The 24,248-nt window shown below is 35.4% G+C and overlaps 3 protein-coding genes, 1 long non-coding RNA gene and 1 other non-coding gene across 6 annotated transcripts; 2 read left to right on the top strand and 3 right to left on the bottom strand.

Annotated features, from left to right (window-relative positions):
• Positions 1–2,002: 2,002 nt before the first annotated feature.
• LOC107059979 (uncharacterized) lies at positions 2,003–6,446 on the top strand. The gene is made up of 5 exons (XR_001473063.1): positions 2,003–2,271; positions 2,862–3,656; positions 3,750–3,808; positions 5,743–5,873; positions 5,964–6,446. It is a non-coding gene; the product is annotated as an uncharacterized lncRNA (long non-coding RNA).
• On the top strand, positions 4,286–4,358 carry TRNAA-UGC (transfer RNA alanine (anticodon UGC)). The gene has a single exon. It is a non-coding gene; the product is annotated as a tRNA-Ala (tRNA).
• Positions 6,447–7,454: 1,008 nt separating the features above from the next.
• LOC102587238 (glycerol-3-phosphate acyltransferase 3) lies at positions 7,455–14,944 on the bottom strand. 2 transcript variants are annotated; one of them, XM_006343795.2, is made up of 13 exons: positions 14,659–14,944; positions 14,506–14,563; positions 12,653–12,771; positions 12,415–12,514; positions 10,699–10,794; positions 10,518–10,614; positions 8,987–9,074; positions 8,818–8,914; positions 8,463–8,548; positions 8,218–8,337; positions 7,990–8,088; positions 7,760–7,818; positions 7,458–7,682 (listed from the first exon to the last, which is right to left on the bottom strand). In XM_006343795.2, exons 1-12 carry the CDS (start codon positions 14,763–14,765, stop codon positions 7,770–7,772), a joined length of 1,116 nt encoding a protein of 371 aa, XP_006343857.1. In that variant the 5' UTR covers positions 14,766–14,944; the 3' UTR covers positions 7,458–7,682; positions 7,760–7,769. The 2 variants fall into 2 exon arrangements, with proteins under 2 accessions (XP_015162615.1, XP_006343857.1); XM_015307129.1 differs by having other exon boundaries at positions 7,455–7,818.
• A 934-nt stretch (positions 14,945–15,878) lies between these two features.
• Positions 15,879–19,060, bottom strand: LOC102587560 (F-box protein At2g26160-like). The gene is made up of 2 exons (XM_006343796.2): positions 17,391–19,060; positions 15,879–16,379 (listed from the first exon to the last, which is right to left on the bottom strand). Exon 1 carries the CDS (start codon positions 18,546–18,548, stop codon positions 17,391–17,393), a length of 1,158 nt encoding a protein of 385 aa, XP_006343858.1. The 5' UTR covers positions 18,549–19,060; the 3' UTR covers positions 15,879–16,379.
• Positions 19,061–19,404: 344 nt separating this feature from the next.
• Positions 19,405–23,994, bottom strand: LOC102587881 (putative E3 ubiquitin-protein ligase UBR7). The gene is made up of 5 exons (XM_006343797.2): positions 23,563–23,994; positions 21,752–21,910; positions 20,841–21,101; positions 19,869–20,519; positions 19,405–19,768 (listed from the first exon to the last, which is right to left on the bottom strand). The coding sequence occupies exons 1-5, from the start codon at positions 23,641–23,643 to the stop codon at positions 19,679–19,681; spliced, it is 1,242 nt and encodes a 413-aa protein (XP_006343859.1). The 5' UTR covers positions 23,644–23,994; the 3' UTR covers positions 19,405–19,678.
• Between the last annotated feature and the right edge of the window lie 254 nt (positions 23,995–24,248).

Raw genomic sequence — 24,248 nt, forward strand, 5'->3', positions numbered from 1 at the left:
ATCACAAATTAAGGGGTTATTTGGATGTTGGTTAGCAATAGAAATTATGCATGTATTAAAACTAGCATAATTAGTATTATGGTTGGTATCATTTTGTTTGTTATGTGTAGAATTCTACACACCAATTATAGTATTAGTTACATGTTCGCAATTCCACATAAACAATCCCACATAACTAATATATGAAGTTCAAAAGAAATTTATGATACCCGTCAAAAGAAAAGGATTACACCAATTTATGTTATTATTTATGCAGGGTAGAAGATCAAATAACTATGTATATTGATAACTAAATTTGCCTAAAATTTTTTTTGGATGTAGAGATATAAATTTATTCTTTAAGGATTAATTCAATCAAACTTTTCTTTTAATGGATATATAAAATAATTGATTCAAAAAATTACGTTTAAAACGGAATATAGAACTATCATAAACAGGAAAAGGAGAATAAATTAACGGGAAACAAGAAAATTCATAACCAACAAGATAGTAGTTGTACTAATTAATGAGAAATAGAGACTTAACCTAATTTAATCACTCATTTGAACGACTAAAACTAAAAAAATGAAACCTTTTATTTATGATAATTAGGAAAAGTATATATAATATAGAATTAAATACCATTTTAAAGTCTTTTTCAACAACAACATATCCTGTATAATTCCACAAAGAGGGGTCTGGGAAGGATAAAGTATACGCAGACCTTACCTCTACCTCAGAGGTAGAGTGGTGGTTTCCGATAAAGGACCCTCGACTCAAGGAAATCAAGTCTTTCTAATATACAAATTTATAATTTTATTGTGTAGTAAAAAAAAAAAATGCATTAAATCTTCTTTCCATATCAACAGCTTTTTATTTCAATATTTCAAGATACAATTAATTTTAATTTTTCAACAAAAGCTCTCTTAAAACCATTGAAAACTTACTATACGTATCACAAAGTTACAATTATTATTAATTTCCAAAAAAAAAGAAGGTAACAATTATTATTTTCTGAGAAATTTGTCAAGCAGCAACATGAACTGTCACCGTTGGAGAGTTAAATTATTTTTTTGCGATTATTTGAGAAATCGGACACCATATTAGTAAAAGGTTCCATCTTTATTTTGAATCCTTTTATATGCATTCCTGTTTCTTCCATTGATTATATTTGCTCCTATGAATTGGCATTGCACTTCAATGGGCTAGAGTGAACCTTGTAAGTTTGGTGAATAATTAGTGGGGAAAAAAGGAACATTGTAGTACAGGTACCAATATTTTCTTAGAATTAACGTCTTCTCTGAAGCTATATGTTGATATTTTGGAACAACATTAAGATAGATTTATATGTGTACATGATGATTGTTTTGCTTAGTAATCATCTCTTTTGGTAGTTATACTAAGTTCGTGTGATACTTAATCTCAAAGTTGTATGGTTATTGTTTTGCTCTAATATTATATATCTCATTCCCTATTGATGTATCAGATTGTAAATGGCTGGTTGGTCGGAGCTTCTACAGGATTTGTTGAGGTTTATAGCTCATTATCTTGTCAGATGTACTGTTCAAGTCGAGTTTACATGTGTTTGTACTTCTTGGAGGTCAGTATTACCAACTGTTCTTTGTTTGTTGCCATTTATGGTGGTAATTATAACTTGGCCTACTGCAAACTTGAGATAAAAAGTGGATATCCATTTCCAAAACAGGATACCACGATGCCATCTTTTATCACTACCAGAAGAAATGCCTTTAATGACAAGAGAATAAGGACTGGCCATTCAAGAGAATAGCCACAAGAAGTTGGTTCTAAATAGAGTAATACAAGTAATTGAAAGGGAATTTTTCCTAGTTTTATCTTCCCTCCAACCTTTTGTATGTCCCCTCCCTCTCTACATTTCCCTCCTTGTAAACCTAGAACAGAACGAAAACTTAAAATCCTAGTCTCCTGTTATTTGATTTTTCCGTGGATCTGCAATTGTTTCATCAGGGATTTTGAATTTGTGGTGGATTTTAGATATTCTGGAGGGGGAATGATGTGGAAGTGGAATATGAGCTTGTTCATGTGGTGGATGACTCGTTGATGTTGGTGGAGAAAGCCAATGGAAGATTAAATGGTGGAAACAACATGATGCCTTCGATCGACAAGTGGTACAAAAAGCCTTACTTCAGAGATTCAATGAGATTTTGTAGAAGAAGAAGACTCTTCCTGTTTGGCATCAAAAAGAGGAGTTTTCAAGCTGATGAATATCCAATCACCGACCATGCCGTCTCCATCACCGGCTATCGCCACCAAGTAACCCGAATCATCTCTCCCTCACTCTATCTATCTCTATCTCTTCTCAACCTTGCTCTCGTCAGTTTTGATTGTCGCCGGCTTACATACTCGAGTCCTAGGTTTTGTTTTGTTTTTCTCCTATTTTGTCTATTTTAATTTTTTGTTGATTTTCTATTTTTAATTATATTTTGCGCTAGTGGTCTGCTTTAGATTAGGTTCAATTTCTTTAATGACTCTTATAATACAGGTACTAAACAATGAGCATATAGTTAGATGTTATGCGGTTGAGATGGAATATTTAGCATTGCCTTTGTGACTTCGAATATTTTTAGTGGAGCGAGGGTTGTAATACTTTGCTATTTACTCAGAAAATGACAGTGCTTTATAATTCTAATGAATTTTTTACCTTTTTGTTCACTTTTACAATATGTGTACTGTCGTTCTTTTGTGGATTTGGTAATAATTATGTTGGAGTAGACCCAAAAGCCTTCAAATTGGAGGACAAGAATATGTATTAAGTGGGTGACTGCTGGTTATTGCTTGGATTATGAAATACTGTTTCTGTTCTTTCATGGCCACTGATATATTGAAGTTTTTTTTTTTTTTAGATAATGGATTTCAAAGAAGGCATCAAGAAAGTTTCAGGGGAATTAACAGGAGGGAAATTGTTCCAGCTGCAGAGGGTTGTTATAACTCTAGACTTAAGAATGTAGCTTGGGGAAGAGATGCCTTCAAAGTATCTATTGTTTCTTTCTGTCCATACACACCAAAAAATGCAAGCTGGGATCATCTTCCATACTTTCCTGACGGGTTTTCCGACCTTCCACGAGCTCCAGCTAACCAGTGCATCTTTAATGCTACTTGGCATAACCCATTTTAGACCAAAACTGAGATGAAGATATTCCTTCCATATGCCTGCGGCTGCTGTACAATGAAGAAGATGGTGTCTGTTGGTCTCTAGGGCCTGTTGACACATGAAGCATCTGTTGACAATGTGGATTTTTCTCATGATGAGGTCATCTTCGGTGTGGGAGGTTTCATGAAGGGCTAGCCAGCTAAAACAAATCACCTTGGGGGGTAACTTGGTTTTCTAGATTAGCTTCCATGGCCAATTAACTAGCATTTCATTTTGAGTACATAGTGAATGGTATGCGGCCTTCACAGAATATTCACCAACTGCTTTATCCCCCTAAATGAGTCTGTCAGGTGATTGATCATTGATCTGAACAACACACCTAGTCTCTGCAGCAAACGTCTTGTAGTTCCCAATTTTGGTAGTTCCTCCGGAATTGAGGGATCCAAGCATTTGGAGAAGAGGAAGACTCATCAAAAAGAGGAGTTCTCAAGCTGACTAATATCCAATCATTGGCGACGATGTCTCCGTCACCGGCTGTTGTCACCAGGTAATCCGAAACATCTCTCCCTAACTCTATCTTTATCTTTTCTCCCTTCGTTTTGATTTTTCTTTATTGTTGATGGCTCTCTTTCTGTCTTAGCTCTCAACATTGCATCTCGTTAGTTTCAATTGTCCTCTGCCTACACAACTGAGCCCCAGGTTTGTTTTCTTTTTCTCCCTTTTCTTTTTAAAGTTTCGTTTTTTTCATTGATTTTCTGTTTTTAATAAATACTTTGTGCATCTAGTCATCTGCTTTAGATTATGTTCACTTTCTTTAATGATTCTTATATTACAAGTACCAAACTATGTGTATATAGTTTTATGTTTATGTGGTTGAGATGGAATGTTTAGCGAGGGTTGTAACACTTTGCTATTTACTCAGGAAATTCCACTGCTTTATAATTCTAAACAGAAATTTTGCCATTTTATTCCCTTCTATAGCATACGTGTCGTTCTTTGGTGGATTTGGTAATAATTATGTTGGAGTACAATTTGGAGGACAAAAATATGTATATGTGGGAGACTACTCGTTATTGCTCCTTTGGCAGCAAGTTTCGTTTCTCTTGAATTTGAAAGTATTGTTTGTGTTTTCGTGGCTGCTGATTTGTTGAAGTCTATTAAATTCAATAGATAATAGGGGATGTAGCTCAAATGGTAGAGCGCTCGCTTTGCATGCGAGAGGTACGGGGTTCGATCCCCCGCATCTCCATTCACTTTTGTTTCGTCTCTACCTCCACAAGGTAGGGGTAAGGTCTGAGTACATTCGACCCTCCCCAGATCCTACTCATGGAATTTCACATGGTATGTTGTTATTAAATTTCAGTAGATAATTACTTCATTTTCTTATACGTTTTTTCTCCTACCTGATCCTTTTCAGAAAATTGCTTTTGTGCCAATTCCTCCATTCACAGAATGCCCTTATCAATCAAACTTTCTCTCTCTCTTATACTGGTAGATAACAGTATTATGTCCCCTGTACCATCCCATCATTTGGACCTTAGAGCAGGCCTCTGCACATACTCTCGTTCTGGTAAAATTCTCAAGGTGCTGTTACCTTAAATGGTCTGTATTTTCAGATTATGTGATGCATTCAGCAGTTTAGTTTATATCTGACCATAGTGATCTGGTGTGTGTGTGGAGGGGTACTTGTTGTCACTAGGGAAAGGGTTTTTCTTCTTTATTTGGTTTCATGGATTTTTTTATTTTTTATTTGGGGGTGGGGGAAGGGGAAATGGGGAGGGGATTACATGGCCAAAAATATCAGATTACCCTGATTGAACGAAAAAGAAAAACCACCTCTTATTAGTAAGCTCCTTTAGTAGATTAAATTACCTGAAGTCTCAATTACTAAATATCTGTTGCATAATTGGTCTCTTGGGAGATTATTAATTTACCTCAATTGAACTATATAATTATCTAAACAATAGTAGTTTGGAGTGCAAAGTTCATGTTTATTTAAAAACAGATAAGAGTACGTGCTAATATTATTCTAAAACATATTCCATATTTTTTTAAAGGTGATAAATTATGTAATCTTATTGTTAGGTCATTTTTCTTAAAAGATCCAATCACCTGAAGATTCTCAGGAATTTTAACCCCAACACATACAAGCAAGTAAATTTACATTTTGTCGATGTATCTTTTCAGATATTGTGGTATCGAGTTAATGTATTGCCTGTCTGAAGTTGGGACCTCACACATTTGACATTTGTAACCTGGGGGCTGTGAAAGTCTAAATTGCAGTCTTTTTACTAGGCTGAAGCTGCATATGACAAGTTCCCCTTATGCAGGCATTACTTGCTTTTTCTGAAGACAGTGTCTGCCCCTTTTACCAATTGTGAAGTTCAAAATTAGCTCACTGACTCGACCGGATATTCAAGTTATAAATTGAACTTAACAAAATCAGTTTGGCAAAGAACATGTACTTCCTTCGAAATGCAGAAGGTGCAGGCTTAGCCCATTTGGTTGCTGGCTTTGTTTAAGAGGGATTTAAAATGATGGTGTTGTGTAGAAAATAGCATGTATTAAATTTTGTTTACTGAAGCTGTGAGACTGACTTGATTGTCAATTTTTTTTTGTTGCACCATGAATAGCGTCTAGCTCTCAAGAGGCTGGTTGACATAAGCATGGAGCCATTACTCCTCTCTCATAGCAGTTGACAAAGCCATGGGTTTGCATACTCTGCAGGAGTTATCTGGTGGTGCCCACAGACTTCTTCCTGAAGGTGTGATAATTGTATTCATTCTGTAGGTTCTTTGAATTGATTATCGTCAAATGTTTAGTAATCAGGCTAGACCTGGAAACCTCCTTCCAGGTACACAGTTGGAAATCCTACTTGTCTTGTGGCGATGAATCATTGTGCAAATTGGAACTTCCATGAGAACAACATAGGTGTATGAGAAGGATTAGCTGACAGAACTCCTTTACGGATTAAGGTCCATGGTTCTGGGTCTATAATGTTTGGTGGTATTTTGAACCAGAGATGCAATGTAACAGATTGATTTCACCCTCGTCTTTTCTGATAGTGAAATGCCATCCCATAGACTTCATACATCGTTTTCGTGTGGCTTCTGGAATCCTCTTCTTCAAAATCATCCCATAATAGAGACTGAAGAATCTTCTACATGTTTTATCATCATCCTCCTCAGCTAGCATTAGCCATGTAAACCTAGGTAAATTACTGTTAAAATTGTCGTTGGTGGCCATAGAGTGCCACGATTTGCAGACAATGCAGAATCAGATTTATACGTCTAACAACTCAAGGTAAAGGTACAAGTCAAAAGATTTGTTAAGTTTAGCTGACCACTCCGTAACTGTCTCTTGATGGAAGTACATTGCACAATTTTTATAAGGAATAGTGTGTTTTGTGAAAGATGAATTGGTATGTCTCTAATTAAATTGTTGTTAGAATATCACAATAAGTTTGTTCATATATTCTCTCTTTCAGAGATTAACAAATATTATTGCACATAAACAGTGAAATCTGAAGACAGATCTCAAGAATTAACTCTGCAGGAATCAAATATATTTATACCACTATTTAATCATGAATGTAAAGTACAACACCATTCTGCAAGTTTTTTTGTAGCAAGTTTGATACCTTTACCAATTCATCTTTCACAAAATTCCTTATAAGATTCAACCACAACCTCGTTGAGTTCTATATTTATCGTGATCTCTTTACACCATGGTTAAGATGTAATTTGGTTGAGTTGAACTAAACTGAAAAGGAGACGGACTTTATTGAATTGCAGCATATGCGATAATTCTGGCCATAACAAAAGAACTTGCAAATTATATGTAGCCATTGACATGTTGCTTCTTATTTCTTCTCATCACAAAAAATAGTTATCGCCGAAAGATTTCACTATGCCGATATTAATAATGAACATACTAGTTTTGTCGGTAATCTTTTACCCTGCATATACACCAATTATATGAATTTCTAAATTATGAATCAGAAGTCGTATTTATTTTATACATGAATAACTTATTGCCTAAGGGGTTGTTTGATAATTAGTTTGAAGGTGAGTTATACAAGTATAAAATAAGAAAATTGTTTCAAGAAAAAAAATTGTGTTACTATCACAAGACAGATACATACAGACAAATTGTGAAGTTTATTAAACAACTCCTCCACACCTGTATAGTAAGTACTCATCCATCCTTAACGAAGGGTCTTGGTTCAAGTTCTCCTAGGTACGAAGTCGTCTCTACTAAGAGAGCAGTGTATCCCCTTTATAAGACTTTCCGATGCGAATCAAAATTAGTAGATTCCAATGCGAGTATCAGACACCAAGCGGGAAACAAAAAACAAAAACTCCTCCACACCCATATATTTAAGAGGGATACTGTAATGTGCACAAGAATCTAAAAACACAGAAGGTTTAATTCTTTAAACAGGAGCCTCAAGAAACATGTATCTTGTGTGGACATCCAAAGTAAAAATTCATGAGAATAAGCAAAGGGCTTCACAGAAATTGTTGCCAACTTTGTACTAAAATTCTCTCAACTATGGCTAAGAAGTGAACACCTATAGACCACAGAAAATAAAAACTTAAGAATAAAATCAAACTCAAATAAAGAGTGGAACATGGAGACAATGCATACATCCAGTTCTTTACTTCTCTTCCAGGCGACGCAACACTGATTCTGCAAAACTCTGCTGCCTGGAGATACAAAACAAACAAACCGTGACTTCAAAATTTCATAATCCTTGAAATGATCAGTACAGTAACCATCATCCGACATAGCAGGTAAAGGAAAGGATCTGAACAGCACAAATCATTAAGTCTATACTACTTGAGGGGGGGGAGGAGGGAGCAATATAGCAAACATACTTCCTCTCTCGATGCTTGGGGCTAGGACGAGAGTATTTCAAATATCCATCCCAAGGAACCTTTTTAAGACCTGCTCTAACAGAAATGATGCCCCTCACCCTGAAAAGAGAAAATTGGCAAGGATTTCCTTAAATACGAGTTCCGTCGAAAAATTAATTTCTAACATCTGATAAGATGAATGCCCCTGTTGGAACAATAGTTACTGCTTTTCAGAATGGGAAATTTTACCTCTCTGCAAACTCGATTGGAGTCTCCCCGGGTCTTATATTCTGAGGTTCCAGGTACCAAACATCACAGACAACAGCCCAAGATGTCATGAGCTGCAAGAGGTGTGTTGTGAAGGATTGTCTGCATTTAATAGAAGAAAGGCAAACTTTAAATTAGCAAACAAAAACAGGAGACAAGATAGATTATAACGAAATGAATACCAACCAACAAACCAGATAAGCAATTTGGCATTAAGAAAACCTTACTTTTTACTATTCCAAAAGGCATCAACAAAAATTTTGTTGTACTTGATTGCAACAGGACAGACGGTGCAGCCGAGTTCAAATGCTCCCTATTCATCATGCATGAAAGGGATAGAGGCATACAAAAACATAAGGTTAAACACTTGGAGAACCACATTAAGAAAAAAAAAATACTAAAATATTACTGAAGATCAGAAACAACATAAAATGCAACTTTTCAGTTTCCCTCTGTAACCAATTACTCACAAGAAAGAAAGAACTCGTAATTGAAGGGGGAATTTTCAAAAGACCTATAATTTGGGGCAAGGAGAGCTCAACCATTAATTTTTTTTAAAATGAATGAATTCATTGGGCCTACCTTTTTGAACATGACGGTGTAGTGGTTATTTACACAAGTTCCCTCAGGGAATATAAGAAGAGGGTTGTTATCGGCCCCTTCAACATGTTGCCTCAACCTGAAAAATTAAAATAGGGGATAAAAACAGAGCAAAATGAGATGCTAGAATGAGTCTTCGGACATCACGTACTTCTTTGCTACAATTTCACGATCCTTGGCTTCTGAGCGGTTGAACCAGATACAGCCAACACCTTCTAAAATGGTGCTCTGCAGTAGTCCTGCAAAAATATTATTTCTAATGAGAAATTGATATACGGAAGAGGAGACATAAAGAATCACTTCTAAATTTTATCCTTGCAGTTATACGAAGACAAGTTTGCAGCTTAAAGTTCCCTAAGCATGCGTGTCACTTTTCTTCTCAAGTACCTACAGAAAGGTAACCTAATACCCTTGAAGGTCGCATGCTTAGGTAGAGAGGGAATTCAGAAAAAGAATAAACGGAAGTGAAAGCATAACAAAGCATTCTGATCAGTAACTACAGCAAAATAACACGGAAATCGAAGTACAACTAATAGTGCAGTTGTGCCACACAATTCAAATACTTTGAAACAATTGAACGGTACCCCTCCATTACTGACAAGGTGAATTACAGTACAAGGGTCATACTTGCATCGCCCCTATTGACACACTTTAGCAGGGATGGGTATAGCACCTTATACACCTTAAGGTCTGAACATAAGCAAATGTAATGCTAGAAATTAAGCAAGTGATTAGCAAGTTAGACTAAATTTTGGCCTAGATAGTAGACTGCACCAGTAGGCAGTGAAGAAGATCTGATTAACTTCTTGTTTGTAATTGGCCTGGTGATCTAATAAAACTCTATGCATACAAGATTCTAAATTCATAGAAATAAACAATTATCAAAATAGTAACTGGTGAAATGTCTTTTCTAGACTAGCACAAACAAGGCTTTGAATTCTGCCTGTACAAGATTTGCTTGCCCAGTGAAAGAGGTAAGGAGGAGGGGTAGCAATATAAAATAACTTGGAGCTAGTCAAGCAAAAACTCTTATAATCATGAACAATATGGTTTTGTTGATTGAAAGTCAAATAGCACGATAACAAATAGAAGGTATAGACAGCCAAACCATAGTTACACTAAGCTTCAATAATTGTTTTCCACATCAAATGCACTCAGTTTGCACTCTGCACTGAATTTTTGCTAATTAGCTATGCAGTTTGCAGAACAACATCCACAAGAGTCTTGTCTGAGAAAAATATTCTTTTATTAAAAAAAGGTCCAACTAGCATGGCCAGAAGTTAAGAGGGTCTACACAGCCAACTTATAGTTACCTAAGCTTCAATATACACCTATGTATTTTTTGACTAGTAAAGTAAACCAAGTTCAACTCTAAGTTCAGATCAATGCACTCACTCTGCACCAAATATCTGTTAATTTGCTTATGCAATTATCATGACAAAATCTGCAAAATTCTTTCCAAACACCCTGTTCTTGAATCATTACCAGAGTTATAGGTTCTAAGAAAATTTTGAAATTTAACTGTTGAGGTGTTATTAAACCTTAAACTTTAGAAATGCTCCATCCCAAGATTGTATATTTAGGTTTAGCCATTAATATGCATGTCTTCATATTAAAGCTCAGAAACTTTTGAATGACGCACAAAAAGAACGCAAACAATGCAAATGCTTTAGAACTCTTACCGACCCACCCAGGATGCTTCTGCATGATCACAGCAAATGCAGTCATCTGCTCTAAGACAATAAAGTCAATCATTGAAGTGTGATTTGCCACAAAAACCTGTCAATAAAATGCATAAGGCGACTTTAGAAGTATCAAAGAAGATGTTTCACATGTTGATTTCAATTATAGCAGCAGATGTACCTGTTTAGGTCGTATGCTAGGTCGTGGGCCATGGTATTTGACAACCCCAGTCCAAGATGCAACAAAGAAACTGCATATCAGCTCCACCAGGCACCTCTAAGAAAATTAACCAAGGCAAGGGATAACAGAAACCTTAATATGTATACATACTCTTCAAAGGAATAACAGAAGTGCAAAATAAGCAAGTCTAGGCATCTTAATTCATAATAGAGAATTTCCCAACATATTGCCAATTTATCTTACTCAGGTGGGCCCAAAAATTGGATGGGGGTCAAGCCGCTGTCGGCTGTCGGGAGCCGGAGGATGACTCAAGTTGATTTGAATATTGTATTTCTTATTTGAATATTCTTGTTTGATTTGAATGTCTTTTTTAATACTGCCGTTTTTTATTATATACTTGAGTACTGGACACTGGTAGATTGGTTTCTTTCCATCATAGGGATAGTATTCCACAACACATAATGCCATTAAATACTGCCAATAAGTTTTTTAAATTAGGGATAGTTTCTGTCGCATTGTCTTTGATGGTTTTTGTTTGAATGTCAACCGGCTACTAAGGAAAAAAAGGTCATTTGGTGAACCAAGAAAAGAAGAAAGACAGACAGAAGCTTCAGGTTTCAGCTGGAAAAAAAAACGAACAATGAGCATAGTGTATCGGAATTTCTTCTATGACTATTTTTGTTTGCAAAAGCTAATTATTGAAACAGATGTAGCAGATTCCTTGTGTAATGTTTCAATGTGTTTCACCACATTTTTTATCCAAGATCATACTTGAACATATACACAGATGTTGCAGAAACCTGGTCCAGACACAATAAGTAATTTCCAAAGCTAATCAACATAATGAAGTGTTCCATTTCCATAGCTAATTGCATTTCCTAATGTTTGCAGCTAGAGTAATTTCTGTTCATACAGTGAAATCCCATGCTTGCTTCAATTGTTTGTTTTGGAACATATTCCTATTTCTCGGGAAATCATATTGCTCAAGTTTCAGTAATTTCTATGTGCATGCCAAGTTAAAAGAACTAGTCTTTCCATCATCTTAACAAGTAGCATAGTGTAAATAAAGCAGCTTTAACAAATTGTACAAACAAGCATATATATACAAAGCTCTCTTCAAAACCAGTTTCCGTATCAATATCTGCCATAATTTGCCAAAGTCTTACGAACTAAACTTGGTTTCCTCATACAGTAGTGTGCCTGCTCTTGTTTGAACCCAATTGTTCAGTATTTCACCAGACAGAATGCTGAACAACATTGCAGCTGATGGACTCTCTGGTTAGCTTAAACATATTTCTTTGAGCATGCAGTTCATTTTCTACGCCCAGTTCAGCACAGGCTTATTGGCTAATTACCAAAGAAATTTTTCTTTAATCTATGGAGTTCCTTTCCGCTAAGCGGGTGATGTTTTTCTTAACCATATTTCTTTGAGCATGCAGTTCTTTATACGCCTAGTTCAGCACAGGCATATTAGCTAATTACCAAAGAAAATTTTCTTAAGCTATGGAGTTCCTTTCCATTAAGCGAGTGATGTTTGTCTTAATGTGTGACTCACAAATTCCTTATAAGATGAATATAATTTTCTCCACAGTAAGGCCAAGGATAAAGATAAACGTTATCATATATATATTGTGAGCAAATGCCAACCAAAGTGCAGTCCTCAACTAAAAATAATAGAAGAGAAAATTTAAGTAAACTGGGTAGCAAGAGAGATACCTCTAGCTTTTTCCTGAACTTATCGTGCCCTTTCAGAAGTAAATGCACCGGGATATAGCAAGACAGAAATATTATCCATCCTATTGTCAAGACAATGACTCTGCAATTGAATTAGAAACAAAGGATGAAAAGAGTGAGCTTTCAATGGGGTAGTGAAAAGCTATTGCAATAGGTGACTAAAATTAGTTCATGATTAGGACTCAAATGAGAAAAATAAAAGAACTGAAAGAGACTAAACCTTATAGGAAAAAGAATTCCATATCTAACAACAACCCCTAAGCACCATAAAGGAAACAAATAGATGTTCCAGTTCCAAGGTTCTGGTGGATTTGACTTGAAGCATCGGGTGAAAGAATCCTGCAAAAAACGAATGGATATACGCAAATGAAAATGGATAATTAAACTTCCTGAAACTGAAAGGCCAAGCTTCAAATAAAGTTTTTGACAAAATCCAAAAGAAGTAGAGGTCAAATTGTTTTTTGGTAGTGCAAGAATTGGCAACTTTGCAGTCAAGGTGGTTAAATAATAAATCAATTGGCACGCGTCAGAAAATAAGCAAATGGGCAGTTGACAGAGCAAAAGTGACATCAGAGTTGAATGTCTAGTATATCGCTAATCCAGTCCTTCTCCTTTATGTTCTTGTAAGACTACAGCTTTAAGTTGAATACTCAGACACATGCATGAAATTGGAATATTTTTTCTTAGGTAACTTTAACTCCTTTCATTTCCTTTTTTTTTATAATGATAAATCCTTTCATTTCCTAAAACCTCAATGTGATTATATCACTTAATAGAAGGGGGGAAAATTACCTCTAGGAAACTTATGATGAGAAAGATATGCTGAAATATACAAATGGGATTTCCTGAATTATTAGGTTGAGATCCAAACTACTTCTTTTCAACACATACATAATAATAATAGTGGCCTATCTAAAACTTTCTCAAACTATAAGAGCAGTCCAAAACCAAGTCTTGGAAAAATCTAGAGGGCAATGGTTGCCTCATTTGCTTTGTATATTGCTATATGTGGTACTAATTAGTAATTGCATAGCTTCCTACTCTTCTATGTGTAGTATTATTTGTTGCATCATTTGCTTTGTACCTTCCTATTTGGTTGTTGCATTTTTCTTGAAACCCTGCTTCAATAACATTCCTAATCAGCCAATGGATCTATCGAAAATAGCCTCTCTACCCTCAGAAAGGTAGGGGTTAGCTCTGCGTACATCCTCCCTCCCAGACCCAATGTGTACATCCTCCCCCCCTTTGCTTTGTATCTTGCTATGTGAGGTACTATTTATTATATGCATAGTTTCCTATTCTTCGATGACTAGTACTGTTTGTTGCATCATTTGCTTTGTACCTTCCTATTTGGTTGTTACATTTTTCTTGAAATCCTGTTTTCATAACATCCCTTTTCAGTAAAGAGTCCACCGAAAACAACCCAGGGGTGGCTCAATGCCTTTAAAAATGAGGCAACCATCTTAGGCCCCCAAATTTGAGGGGCCCCATTTTTAATAATAATAATAGAATTATTATAAATATTTTTTAAACAAAAAATAAATTATGTTTTGTCATTGTTTTAGTTCGTTTCGAAACATTAAAGAATGTTTCTTTCTTTTTTGTCAATTTTTAAATTTAACTTCCACATGACATGTTTAAGCTCACAGGATTAAAAAATATTTGGCTTTGGATTTCAAAAATAAAAGCTAGGCCTCCTATTTATATTTGGTTTTAGGCCACTAATTTGCTTGAGCCGCCATTGAAACAACTCCTCTGCCCAAAAAAATATGGGTAAGCTCAGAGTACATCGTACCATTCCCAAACCCCACCTGTAAGTAAAGGTCAATTGTTTATGGAAGTGCAACAATCAGTAAATTTGAAGCCTGCTTTCATAGCATCCCTTTTTCATCCAAGAGTATCAAAACAACCTCTCAACTCCAGAAAAGGTACCCATAAGCTCAGCCTACATCCTACCCTCCTCAAACCCCACTTGGAAGTAAAGCTCAATTGTTTATGGAAATGCAACAATCAGTAAATTACAGTCATGGGTCGATGTAAGATTGAAATTCAATAACAGAAATTTCCACTCACGTCAATAATTGCACCAGCCGCCTCAGTCAAAGTGGGGGATATATCAAGCAAATCACGCCTGAAAACACAAATTAAACCAAAAGGGTTACATAAAAATCAAAACTTTGAAACATTTGAAGCACCAAATGAAGAAGGGGGAGAAGAGGGGATTACAATCGAAGCTTTCCATGGGGTTCTTGGATGGATCCAGTAGGAAGATAATCTTCAAGATTGGGTCGATCAAAGTCCAATTCAGAGCTTGAAGATTTAAGATTACTCATGATTTTGATATCAACAATACAAAGAACCTGTTCCTTCTTGATATACACACACAGAGCATTCACTAGCTTCACTCACTTCAAGAAGATGCCCTTTTCAGAAAGAACAGATTATGAAATTTTCAGAAATTAAAATCATAAGCCCAATAAATTGTTGAGTTGGTGTAACAAAAACACAAGGTCGAGATTGATTGTTTTTTCCTAATGTCTTTTTAATTAAGCTAGTCATATTAAATTTACTAAATAAAATTTATTTATTTATTTTGGTGATTTGTGAATTATTGCAAAAGGAATTCAAGATGGAGGAATCTCTTTTTAATTAAGCTAGTCATATTAAATTTACTAAAGAAAATTTATTTATTTATTTTGGTGATTTGTGAATTATCGCAGAAGGAATTCAAGATGGAGGAATCTCTTTTTAATTAAGCTAGTCATATTAAATTTACTAAAGAAAATTTATTTATTTATTTTGGTGATTTGTGAATTATCGCAGAAGGAATTCAAGATGGAGGAATCTCTTTTTAATTAAGCTAGTCATATTAAATTTACTAAAGAAAATTTATTTATTTATTTTGGTGATTTGTGAATTATCGCAGAAGGAATTCAAGATGGAGGAGAAAAGGGTCAAAATCTTAGGTGTTTCGATACATAAACTCACTTCATTTTCAATTTTAAAATTATGAATTTAAATCACTAAAGCATTTTTTGTATTAATTCGAGATCAAAAGGTGTATTTGGTACAAACAAAATTATTTTTGTGGAAAATATTTTATACGAAAATAAAAAAAAAAATGGTTTATAATATTACACTTAGTGGGCTACCTCTTCTATTTGAATTTCTTAGTAACAATTTTGTTAGTCTACATATAATTATTATATTAATAGAAATAAATATAACATGATTAAAATATCCTTTAAAATATAATATAATGTTTAAATTTAATCTCTTTAACATCTTTTTATGAGAATCGTCATTCAAGAACCAATAGTTTTCTGCCTTTTTTAGTGTTTGGGGGAAATTATTTGTCACGTATGACGTCAAGATGTTCATAAGTAACACTCTTTCCACCTCGATTTATATAACATAACTTAGATTTCGAGAGTTAAAATCAACGGTTCATTTAAATAAATAATATCAGCAATGAACTATTTTAGGTGTCACATTAGCATTGTGGCAGCCTTAAAGAATTCATTCCAAGTAAATGCGCAACAATAACTTTGTAAGAGCAATAGGGAACTCTAATACCCACTCCAAAGAGTAAAAAAGACTACTATCGTCTAGCTCGATAACGACCCTGTGCATTTTAACACCACCACTACATTGTAATTCCACAGGTGGAGTTTGGGGATGATAAAGTGTATGCAGACCTTATCCTACCTCGTAGAGATAAAGAGGCGATTTCCGAAAGACCCTCACCCTTGTGTGTTTTACACAATAAGCTAAAGTTGGATAGTAGTAGAGCCACATTAACAAGCAGTTAAAATACAACATGCTTTAAATGTGTAGCTGCAAAGCTACTTTTTTGAAAACATCCAAAATAACTTGAGTCATATGCACGGGCTTCTGGGCAAGATTCTCAAAAATCATCTGAATATCTTCAATGGATCAATGGATACCTGTCAAGGAAATGTCGCGGTAAATAAACAGCCAAAAGCTATATCCAGAATAAACGAGACATACCAGTTCTTGTTAAAGAGTAATCGTAAGTGATGAGGGATAACGAGGATATCGTTCACCCAATATTTGTTTAGATACCCGTTAAACAGTAACAAGTGCAACAACGAGAAAAAGAGCAATGGTGCACCAACAAAAGAGTATAAGCAGAAAATGTTCAAAAATGTCACCATTGTCTCTGCTAGTAAGTCCAGATGAGAGTATTCAATAACATCTCCAGAAAGCGCAATGCACTCATCGACTTATTTAAAGTCCTCTTGTCCAAAAAAGTGAGATTCGAAAAAGGTACTTTAGGCTCCAGCTAAATTGGTCAAGAAGGAAAGACATAGAAGTGCTTACAAGGTGAAAGTTAATGCAACATCGGTCACTAGGAATAAGGGTTGGGCATTTTAAAAGAATGACTTCAAGTAGAGGATACATCAAAATGAAGAATCTCAAATATTGCCTTGTTGCTTCTATTGTTTCAGGCAAGAGAGGCTAACGACTAACGAGTACATGCAGAATGACAGTATGTTGAAGCATCTCAAACATATATTAATTCTTTCTGTGTGAAACTCATTTCAACCCTTGAATAGACAACTTTAAGAAACAGTTTACTGAATCAGAGTAATAGAAGAATCTTAAAACCTCTTTCTTTTCGGTTAGTATATCAATCTCAATGGTGATTGCACCTCAATATTATTAGATTATGGGCAAGATTCCACTAAGATTAGACAATACTGATGTAGTGAAGATTAGAAGGCAGTAGCACATTCCAACACAACATGCCTTGAAGCAAGGTAGTATAACAACTAATGGGGAGTACCTTTGTCCAATTATATGAAAACGACAAAGATGCATCAGCCAAGTCTTAAGGTAAATGGCATGTTGTAAATACTCTTTAAAATCGGCTTCCTCGGTAAAACAAGAACATATAGAACAACATAAAGAGTAAATATAGAAAAATGACTCACTCAACATGGATTTGGTGTGACCCAAATTGGAGGACAAACACGACTGAGGGAAACACCAGCATAATGCGGCTGGATACTGCCATCTGCTAAGTTGAACACCCCCATATCCAAGCCACCTCCTTCTTCAAAGTGGAGGTAGGCACCCAAACAGTTGTCTGTAAAATAAATATGATTGGGCTTGATTCCCGGAAATTGAGAAGCTTGGACTGAAAGAGAAGCATTAGCACCCAGAAAAAAAGCTTGGTCCCCTAAATCCCTGGTTGGCGTAGTTTTGCAAGCATCTAAATCGATCTGGAAAACTTGAAAATTTCTTGTCTTATACATGTACATCTTCTCCTCCTCCTCCTCCTCATCTTCATATGTTGGAACTCTTTCGCGATCATCTTTGACGTACCTTAAATCAACACCATTTTGTGAAACTACAAATAATGATCCTAGTGATTCTAGGATGTAATACTTACCATCAATGCATGATGGTAGCTGTGCTACGGTAAGACTTTTAGTGGGTTCAGAGTCAACGACATCACAAACTTGGACGCAGCCACTATAACTGACTGCATAAAAGTGGCCGTTGAAATATACCACATCACTATTATGTAGGAAATAGACCGGTTTCTTAATCCTGGTCCATAAAAAATCTCCTGGTCTCCAAAAACTGAGGAACTGGTAGTGTCCCTCAATGATCATGAGAACATAGTCAGATGTATGAGAAGGATTGGCTGACAGAATTGCTTTCTGGACAAAGGTCCATGGAACAGGAGTCTGGTTGAATTCATAATGGTCGGTGGTAATTTGATGCGGCAATTGAATTTGAACACCCGAGAAGGGATGTAACAGACTAATTTCACCCTCATCTTTTCCAACTGTGATAAGCCATCCCAAAGACTCCATACATCGTTTTCCACTTGCTGTAGGAATTCTCTTCTTCAAAATCAGGCCATTATAGAGACTAAAGAATTTCCTACATGTTTTATCATCCTCTTCCTCAGCTAACATTAGCCATGGAACCCTACACAAGTTACTGTTAAAATTCTCCTTGGTGACCACAGAACGCCAGGATTTGCATACAATGCCAAAATTTAGGAAGTCTTCAATCAAATTTATACGTTTAACTATTAGAACCAGTAGATCCTGTTGAAGGTCCGACCAATCAGACATATTTGTAAAGAGAGTTTTGGCAGGAATTTCAGTTTATCACTTTTACACAAATAGTCAATTGGCTTCACCGTTTACTTCAAATATCCGTTTGATCATGAATTTTGATCAGATTTTCAAAATTTGATCTTCAAATAGTTTTTGGGACTTCCAATCACAAAACCTCAAAAATCGGAGTAAAATGCATGTCCAATGTCCAAACACAGCTTCAAATTCCAGAAATCATAACTTCAAAAATTCAAATTTCAAGTATCAACATCAAATCTATGGCCAAACAGGAATTAGTCTTCTTTCACTTTGGCGAAGTTACAGTTCTAAGCTTTCGAACACGAGATATAAGCAAAATAGATTAACAAAGATAAATACACAGTTAGAAACAACAAAAGAAACTGACCGTTTTACCGGACGTCGACGAACAGCTTCGCCGGCGGCCATCAAACGAGACAAATCTCAGCTAAGAGGGAGTGTTAGTAAAAGAAAGATGAGAAAATGATAAAAATGGTATCTTATGTTTTGAATCAAGTTCAAAAAAGTCTCTAAAGTATTGCTTTGAACCGTTTTGATCCTTTTAACTTTTTCAAAAGTAAGCCCTTTTAATATTCGTCAAATATTTAATAAAAAGTTTAATCAAGAAAGAAGTGATTATTTTGGCATAAACTCTGATTAGATGCTTCATGTATTTGTTGTAGCAGTAACTTTATATATTTCCAGTATAAAACATGGTCTGATTTATTTGCAAACACACACGTTTATCATTATTCATTTAGTAAAACAACAAAAACTACGTCTCAATCTCAAACTAATTTGCACAACACTACATTTCTTTCTGTTTCATTATCACTATCTTCAGCAATGCACATTTGCAACGCGGAATAAGAGTTACATAAAATTTTGATCCGATAGATACTTTCTAACACAAAGTGAGTTTTTTGAACTTAACAGTAACATGATCGCATTGTCTCACTGTAGCTAAAACAACACGATAAACTGAAGTTAGATAGTAGTAAAGCAACATTACGAATTCTCCATGTAAATAGAACAGTTAAACTATTGCATGTTTTAGCGTTGAGCAGCAAAACTAACTACACTAGATGTGTAGCTGCAGAGCTACTTTCTTGAACATTCAAGATAACTCAAGACATACGCCTACGCTTCTGGGCAAGATTCTCAAAGATCTTGTGAACATCAGCAGATGTCACTGGCTTTGATGGATCGAAGGATGCCTGTAAAGGAAATAGAAAGGTAAGAGAATGCTCAAGCGCTATATCCTGAGAAAATGAGAAATATCAGTTAAACAGTAACAGTTTGGGATGAGGGATATACCAGGTAGGTACCAATCTCGTCTTTAAGGTCAGCGATACCAGTCAGAACCTCCATTTTCTCGACATGGCCCAGATTATTAAGCAACTCAGCGCTCTGGTCTTGCTCATGTTGAGCTCTCTTCTGCTTTGCCATTTGCTCATATTCAGCAATGGTATCCTCTTTATCAAGTAAGAAGACGAGACCTTTCTGTTTGTAGAATTCTACGCAATTTGGACACCTACAGAGGACTTCTCTCCAGTCTTTGGAAAGGAACATTGACTTGCTTTTCTCAAGGCTAATTGGAGCTTCTAACAAATTCAGTCCAACAACACATTTGGTACTAGGACCAGCAACTGTGTTACACTGATTAAGGAGTGTGTTTGTTGCAGCATTTTCTCCAAGAACAGCCTTTCCGTTGCAGTCTTCTTTAGGACTATTATCGGTTACAGGAGTCTCAACTGAGGAACTTCCATTGCTAAGCTCCTTAGAAGATCCCACAGTTAAGGGTGCTTCTTCAACCACCTCCTTGTCCTTTGAAGCATTTGTAGTAGTCTGCTGCTGGACTGGTGCAAAGATAGAATCAGGATATAGCTTTAAAAAAGAACATACAGTTGCACACCCCTGGCAGATTAAATCTTCAAATTGAGGCTCCCCTTTGTCATCCCTTGGAACCTGTAAAAAGACTAGGGTTAGCTTTTTTAACTAATGAGTCATAAGAGGTAATTACAACCAACTCACAGATCAGGGAACAAGTAATGCATTCATTACAGGGAAATATGTGATCTCGTGACTGAAGGGGTATATATCCTTCATGATGGACAAGAATCAAGGAACAATATGAATGAACACAACAATTTTCAGAAGCTACGATCCCTGAAATATCTCAAACTAACTCCTTGAAACTTCATAAATCATAAAGTTATCTCACACAAAATGTAAGGGAATTGAAGATGATCAGCAGAAATTAAGCAAGAAGAAACAAGAGTTACCAACCATATCAGAGGACTCAAGACCAAGATGCTCCTCATGAAACCAGTCCTCACAGATGCAGCATTGGAGATTCTCCAATTGGTCTTCAACATCAGGATCAGGATATGGCCGGCCACATGTGCAGTATGAACCTTTGAAATTGTGATTATATGAATTCTTTGTGTTTTCAACATCTTTGCTAGCATCAAGCTTGCAGAAGAACTCCCCGAACTTTGAATTTCCACAGTCACACCTGAAGTTTCTCTTCGTCCAAAGTTCCAAAATCTTGTTCAACCAGCATCCAAAATTTAAAAAAGAAACAAGATCAATATATCTCAATGTAAGAAGTAAGATATTTAAATTATAACCACAAAGAAGAAAAACATGAAAGAGCACCATAGTACTCATTTTGAAAAAGTCATCCTACTGTACTAGATAACATTCTTAAACACTTTTTTTTTTGATAACATTCTTAAACACATTAGAGTCATGGTTTCACAAAAATACCACTTGTGGGAACCCAGACATGCAAAAATAACAGCATTGCCATGCAATTCATCTTTGAAAATGAAAACCTAAGTTTAACTTCAAAAACATTTCAGTTTTAGTTTACCAATCTACTTATGCTAGAGTGATGAAAAACCAAGCAGCAAGTTGGATTAATCAAAGAGAACATTAGAGTATAGCACATCCACTGGAGTACACTGGCAACCACCCATATATACATGCAGAAATCATAAACTACTGACATTCGACAAGAAATCTTTATTCTTTACATTTCAAAAGACAGAATGGTGACATGGGTATTCATTTCCCCAGGTAGTCCTGGGTTTTATGTATATAAGCAGAAATATTTTACCATCAGTAGCCTGAGATCATTAACTTAATCATTAATTATATGAAGGAATAAGGCAAGTCCTTAGATCAATGAATACCTCATGACCATCATGGCAAGAAAGGCTACAAGCTGTGCATACTCCAGCATTCCCATTTGGTGTGCATGTCAAACAAGAAAAAATAGCCTGTCTCTTCATATAACCTTTACTATAGGTGCACTCCTTTCCTTCATCACCACCTAAGACCAAATCTGCTTCCTAATGAAATGATTTATCCCAATTAGAAAAAAAAATTAAAGCATATACTACAGTAAAATAAACGATCAAATTGAAAACATCATGATCAACTCACTGGTCAAAATGAAAACTTAAAGCACACGCCTCTTTATCTTCTCAAACTTATTATCCAGTTTTCAGTAGGTCTAGTGAGGCAACTCTGAAAGTTCAAAGATATTAACTCGACCGTCAGATGTCTGACGAAACTAGAAAGACCTCTTTGAATGTGATCGGCTTTCTCACCTCTCTTACACAGACATAAGCATAGAATAATTAGCTAAGACCCCTGCCTATACATTCATCATCATCTAGACATCTACACCTCAAACTCAATCTAGTAGTCACCAGCTATATGAACTATCAGTATCATTCTACTTTGTTTTCAATATTTAGAATATTAATCACAACACTGGACATAAACTTACCAAAAACTTTACTTAAACCAAGCTTGAGACCAGTAATGCCTAGCTAAAGATAATATTAACATATTAAAATTTATATTTACCCCAGTACGGTAGTACCTATCTTAAACATCTATTTATGGAGCTGAAAGAAAAATAACCCAATTCGCATCTTCAAGCCTTAATATTCTATGGTTAATATGGAATATGGATCTAAGGTGTCAAAAAGTAAGAAAGAACATGACTATCATAAAGTGCACAATATATCACTATCAACACTGTTGCCGATGCAAAAGAAGCTATTTGCCTAACATCAGAAAAGGTAAACTCCAAGACATCATGCTAATATGATGTGTTCCACGCAAACTACTGATTGAGTTCATCTGAACACTCTCATCAGGATGGAATTCAAGGGCTGGCAATAATTAAACATACATAAGAAAGTGTTTAACATAGAAGACATCAAACTATAAAAGACTTAACATTGAAGAATATCATCTGACGATGGGCATTACTATCAATCAAAAAATCAGCCGATTAAGTATCATTTCCAAATTAGTTCGCTTTTACTACATAAATTATCTATATATATTCTGCTCTATTCAGATATATTTCATTCTTTTTTTAACAGTGAAATATCTGAGTGCCAATGACTCACTGTTCGAAACTCAGCGGATAATTAACATTCCCCTCTACCCTTCTTCACTTATATACCAATTCTTTGACTGCAACAGAAGTTGAACCTGAAATATGCACGTAACCACACATCACAAGCAAAGCTCTTACCACATAACAAAACCCAGGGGGCTCGAGTGCATTTCATTCTATCACTTAATTATTTGTATATTAAGGTAATTAGGTGTTCTCTTACTCTCACACTTGTCTATAACATTTCACTATGAAAATAAAGGGCAGACCAATGTACTGAGCTCCCGCTGTTGTAAGCACCCTTACTCTGCATTTCTGTAAGAAACTATTTCCACAGCTCAAACCTGTGACGTCATAGTCACATGGAAGCAACTTTACCAAGCTCTTTGCAGGATTTCATAATTGAATAAATGTCTTCGTGACTTCAAATTCTAACAACCAACGGAAGTTGCATATGATTCCATTTACTATTCATCCTCAATTCTATTAACATACAGCCACAAACACTGACATAGAAATGCAACGTAACAAGTCAAATTGAATTGAGAATACAGTACAAAAATCAAAATTAGCAAAGTGAATTACCAGCTCCTGCTCTTCGAGATCTTGGAGAAACTCTCCAATTGAAACAGTATTCTCACCATCCTCTTCAAATGCGTCAGCCATTTTCAACCCAGAAATGAGCTATCAAACCAAATTAAACCCTAAAAGTAGCTGCAAAATAGGAAAACCTGGGAACACGAAACCCTAAATTGGAGAAAAAAGAAAGGTATCTACACGCAACGATCAGCTGAATCGATGAAGCTTACTGTCATTATCCATAAGGAAATTACTCTGTGAAAAATGGGCTAGGGTTTTATTCGAGGCAAAAAGGGCTGTAAAGACATTTTCCCGCCATTTTGATCAATTTTTTTCAATGAATCTGAATTCAAGGTATATATATGTGGGTGTCCTATGACTAGATTCTTCTAGAAATGGATAAGCAAAAATTATACTCTCTTCCAATTTGTTCAATACGAAGAAAAATATTTTTCGTAAACAAGTGGCTTGTTATTATTTTTTGTGTTTGACAGGTAAAGTATTTGTATATATTTAAGTTTTAAACCAAGATTTTCATTAAGGATGTCGCTTTTTCTTATTTTTGAAATTTTTGTTTTTCTCTTATATTGAACACATCCTTCGTATTAATTTATTAATATATTTTTTATTTGACAAGAAATTTAAGAAAATAAAGAGAGTTTAGAATCTTGTAGTTATAAACTAAAGATATA

Source organism: Solanum tuberosum, unplaced genomic scaffold, assembly GCF_000226075.1.
Source record: "Solanum tuberosum cultivar DM 1-3 516 R44 unplaced genomic scaffold, SolTub_3.0 scf00048, whole genome shotgun sequence".
Classification (NCBI taxonomy): domain Eukaryota; kingdom Viridiplantae; phylum Streptophyta; class Magnoliopsida; order Solanales; family Solanaceae; genus Solanum; species Solanum tuberosum.